This window comes from Ursus maritimus, unplaced genomic scaffold (genome assembly GCF_017311325.1).
Source record: "Ursus maritimus isolate PB19 unplaced genomic scaffold, ASM1731132v1 scaffold_11, whole genome shotgun sequence".
Taxonomy (NCBI): domain Eukaryota; kingdom Metazoa; phylum Chordata; class Mammalia; order Carnivora; family Ursidae; genus Ursus; species Ursus maritimus.
The window spans coordinates 68,142,778-68,147,687 of record NW_024423453.1 but is presented as its reverse complement, the minus strand read 5'-3'; the positions used below and the strand labels follow the sequence as shown (position 1 = coordinate 68,147,687).

The 4,910-nt window shown below is 46.1% G+C and overlaps 1 protein-coding gene across 2 annotated transcripts in view; it reads left to right on the top strand.

The window, feature by feature from the left end:
* LOC103673298 (neurofilament medium chain) overlaps positions 1-4,583 on the top strand; it is a 7,186-nt gene extending 2,603 nt beyond the window's left edge. The window contains exons 1-3 of one of the 2 annotated variants that reach the window (XM_040626493.1): positions 115-627; positions 1,327-1,451; positions 2,710-4,583. In XM_040626493.1, coding sequence (XP_040482427.1) covers positions 190-627; positions 1,327-1,451; positions 2,710-4,090 — 1,944 coding nt within the window. In that variant the 5' untranslated portion in view covers positions 115-189 and the 3' untranslated portion in view covers positions 4,091-4,583. Of the gene's footprint in view, positions 1-114; positions 628-1,326; positions 1,452-2,709 lie in introns of those variants that run through there. The other variant, XM_040626492.1, reaches the window with a different exon arrangement.
* Positions 4,584-4,910: the final 327 nt, after the last annotated feature.

Genomic DNA, 4,910 nt, shown 5'->3' with positions numbered 1-4,910 from the left:
CAGGAGATCCGCGAGCTGCGCGCCACCCTCGAGCTGGTGAATCACGAGAAGGCTCAGGTGCAGCTGGACTCGGATCACCTGGAGGAAGACATCCACCGGCTCAAGGAGCGCTTCGAGGAGGAGGCACGGCTGCGCGACGACACCGAGGCGGCCATCCGCGCGCTGCGCAAAGACATCGAGGAGGCGTCGATGGTCAAGGTGGAGCTGGACAAGAAGGTGCAGTCACTGCAGGATGAGGTGGCCTTCCTGCGGAGCAATCACGAGGAGGAGGTGGCCGACCTGTTGGCCCAGATCCAGGCGTCGCACATCACGGTGGAGCGCAAAGACTACCTGAAGACAGACATCTCGTCGGCGCTGAAGGAGATCCGCTCCCAGCTCGAATGCCACTCCGACCAGAACATGCACCAGGCGGAAGAGTGGTTTAAGTGCCGCTACGCCAAGCTCACGGAGGCAGCCGAGCAAAACAAGGAGGCCATCCGCTCCGCCAAGGAAGAGATCGCCGAGTACCGGCGCCAGCTGCAGTCCAAGAGCATCGAGCTCGAGTCAGTGCGCGGCACCAAGGAGTCCCTGGAGCGGCAGCTCAGCGACATCGAGGAGCGCCATAACCACGACCTCAGCAGCTACCAGGTAGGAACCGCGGCTGCGCGGCCAGCCTGCGCCAGCGCCAGCGCCGCGCGCCCCCGACACTCAGGCACGCGACCCGGCGCTCTCTCCGCCGCGCTCCCTGGTGGCCGGTGGCCAGTGCGCGCGCGCGACGCCGAGCAAGTTAGATGCGCACAGCGTCCTCGCCCCTCTCCATCCTTCTCCACTCCTCCCCCACCCACTATCTCCAGCTCCTAAGAGCCCTGACCTTTAGGAAACGTGCTTTTTTCCTCGGGACGTCTAGTTTTACAGTAGAGGGTACACATTTGAGCAGTTGAACAAGCAGCAAGTTTAGGATAGCTTGTGCAGAAACTCACATATTCTCAACTTTAGGGTCGTGATCAGAACTCTTAAAACTGGCTTCAGCCCAAAAGGCTCAGATGAGAAGGGCCAGGTCGGCCGAGGGGTTTTCCCAAACCCGTTTGTTTCCTGCTGAGACGAGTTCTAGATCCACTGGTCTCAATGCATGGTGTGCCTAGAAAATCTCATATTGTCTAATTGATCCTGTTTATTTATTTGACAGTTCCTCCGGTTTTTTTTTTTTTTCTGTTTTTATTTTTGTTTTAAGGGGGCTGGAAGCTACAGGGTTTACAGAACTGGAAAGAAATGGGCGGAGGGGTTAGTAAGCGGTTTGCGAAAGAAGTTGCTGTTGGAAGCATGAGTCTATGGCTGTGTCTATTTCAGGACACCATCCAGCAGTTGGAAAATGAGCTCCGGGGCACAAAGTGGGAAATGGCTCGTCATTTGCGAGAATACCAGGACCTCCTCAACGTCAAGATGGCTCTGGATATTGAGATCGCTGCGTACAGGTACCGCGCTCACTACCGACTGGGCGGAAATACTTACCGCACTGCAGAGGCTGTTTTGGCAGAGCCCCATCACTTAAGTTAAAATGAGCAGGTGGCAGGGATCTTAAATCAGTGCCTGGCTTTCTTTCTTAATTAAAAAACAATTATTCTAAAGAATTGTAAATCTGGCTTTACCACTCTACACAGCTTTAAAAGAGTAAACATTAGTTAAAATAAGTATTTAAATAAAATGTTTTGAGGGATGGCGCTGATTGATTTTAGTGCTTGTGCTTATGCTTCAACTTTTAGTGAAAAATGTTTTCCAACTGATTGAAACAAAAACAGAATTTTAGTTTTTAATATTTCATATAGTGGTTTCAGCTTTTCAACTTTATAATATCAAGGACAAATTCCAGGACATTCAATTTCTCTGTTACAGCTTACTATTGCCATCATCTGGCTGAGAACAGCTATAGAGTGATAGGGTGGATATATACACATATATTAGATAGAATATATTATATATATTTGATAGAATAGAGAGAAAATATGTGTATTCTGTTCTATTTAGATTTATATCTACAGACCTAGATACACAACCAGAGAGAGGAAAGAAAAAAGATTATAGGTCTGCTAACTGATGTCACCTTACTGATGACTAAGTTCATAGGAGAAAATCCTTGACTAAACACTTTTTCTACTACCAAAAGGTCATCATCATAACATTTCAGGAATAAATTGCACTCAGAGCTATCTCTTTTTTCAGGAAAGCTGAATAATTATATTAAATAGACAGTTTATGATTAAAATTGCAGACCAATTTATAACTTGATATACCCCAAATACTGATGCACACTAAACAGTTTTCTAGATTTGTTGATCGTTATATTTGCTAAAAGAAATTTAGTGTACATCCTGAAAGTCCAAATGCCCAAGAAGGTCACTAAGGTTTTTTTTGGCCATGAGGGAGCTTTTCAGCATATTCATGGTGCAGCAAATAGACTGCGGCAAGCTGAGATTTGGTGGCTGGGTGTGTTAGTGGACTATTGGGTGTGGTCAGTTACTGCAGCAGGTGATTGGCTGGTGGTCCATGAGAATCTTTGGATATGACACTGTAGACCAGTGAAATGATAGCAGGTATTACATTAGCTTGACAGAATCTTTTATTTATGTGATTCTATTTGTTGAAAGGTATCTGCTGCATTACCTATCACATAATGAAACTCAGAAGGCCACTGAGATTTTAATTATGACTTGTCTTTTTTGATTCGGTCCTTAGAAAACTACTGGAGGGTGAAGAGACCAGATTTAGCACATTTGCAGGAAGCATCACTGGGCCACTGTATACACACCGACAGCCCTCAGTCACAATATCCAGTAAGATTCAGAAAACCAAGGTAGAGGCTCCTAAGCTAAAGGTCCAACACAAATTTGTTGAGGAGATCATAGAGGAAACCAAAGTGGAAGATGAGAAATCAGAAATGGAAGATGCCTTGACAGCCATTAAAGAGGAACTGGCCGTGTCCATGAAAGAAGAGAAGGAAGAAGAGGCAGAAGAGAAGGAAGAGGCAGGGGCTGAGGAAGAAGTCGTAGCTGCCAAAAAGTCTCCAGAGAAAGCGGCTGCACCTGAACTTAAAGAGGAAGAAGGAGAAAAGGAGGAAGAGGAAGGCCAAGAGGAAGAAGAAGAGGAAGAGGAGGGTGCTAAATCAGACCAAGCCGAAGAAGGAGGATCCGAGAAGGAAGGTTCTAGTGAAAAAGAGGAAGGTGAACAGGAAGAAGAAGGAGAGATAGAGGCCGAAGGTGAAGGAGAAGCTGAAGCTAAGGATGAAAAGAAAACTGAAGAGAAGCGTGAAGAGGTGGCTCCCAAGGAGGAGCCAGTGGCAGAAGCCAAGGCAGAAAAGCCAGAGAAGGCCAAGTCTCCCGTGCCCAAATCCCCAGTGGAAGAGGTGAAACCAAAAGCAGAAGCTGGAGCTGAGAAAGCCGAGCAGAAAAAAGAAGAAGAGAAAGTGGAGGAAGAAAAGAAAGAAGTAAAGGAATCCCCCAAGGAAGAGAAGGTGGAGAAAAAGGAGGAGAAGCCGAAAGAAGTGCCGGAGAAGAAGAAGGCGGAGTCCCCAGTAAAAGAGGAAGTGGTGGAGGAGGTGAGCACCGTCACCAAATCTGTAAAGGTGAGCTTGGAGAAAGATGCCAAAGAGGAGAAGCCACAGCCTCAGGAGAAGGAGAAAGAGAAGGAGAAGGAGAAGGCAGAAGAGGAGGGGGGAAGTGAGGAGGAAGGTGGTGATCAGGCTTCCAAGGAATCCAGGAAGGAAGACATAGCGATAAATGGGGAGGTGGAAGGAAAGGAGGAAGAGCAGGAAACTAAAGAGAAAGGCAGTGGGGGAGAAGAGGAGAAAGGGGTTGTCACCAATGGGCTAGACTTGAGCCCAGCAGATGAAAAGAAGGGGGGAGACAGAAGTGAGGAAAAAGTGGTGGTGACCAAAAAGATAGAAAAAATCACCAGTGAGGGGGGCGATGGTGCTACCAAATACATCACCAAATCTGTAACCGTCACTCAAAAGGTCGAAGAGCATGAAGAGACCTTTGAGGAGAAGCTAGTGTCTACCAAAAAGGTAGAGAAGGTCACTTCACACGCCATAGTAAAGGAAGTCACCCAGAGTGACTAATATTTGAGTCCATTGCAAAAGGTTAAGCCATATGACAATTTTAATATGCATGTGATTGACAGCTTCAAAACAGAACGGGTTCTCCCATGGGGGCTCCAGACATTGTATTTTACTTTGTGCAATATGAGGGAACTGCATGCAAGCTCAGGGTGCTCCCTCCTCAGTCTTTGGGTGATTCAAATGCATGATATTGTATGTACCTGGGGAATTGGCCAATTTCCTAAGCTGTTGGAAGGGGGGCACTTGGGGGGAGGGATGTCTTGAGATGTATTATGCAAAGAACCAACTGAGCCAAAAATAATAAATGAAACACAGAACTCTCTTAGCCTTAAGAAAGCTATATATGAATAATTATGTTTACCTCACTGGTGCATTGAAAAAGGACTTTTGTTCATGGGAGAACCTCGTTGACATGCACAGTTTGCAACCTTTCGTTGATTGATGTTAAATGTCACAGCAGTACTTGCTCAATAAAGGTCATATTGGAAACATAGTCGATTGCATGGTGTCCTGTCATTTCAAAGTGAAATCTCCAGTACCTGACACTTTCTTTTCCTACTGTAGATTATTTGGGGGGAGGGGGGGAGGGTTATAAGTGACCTGCATTTCTTATCATTATTTCCCTGAGGGGGATCACCGAGAAAGCATAATCGCCAAAAACAGTTTCAGGTGTCAAAATCTTTATGTAGCCCAACGTTCACCTCAACATTTTAAATGCATATTTTTGAAATAAAAATTAAAGCATCAGGTAAAAAAGCAAGATTCATGGGCTAAATGTCTTCAATTTCCAAATGTTTTGACCCCAAACCAATACTCAGAG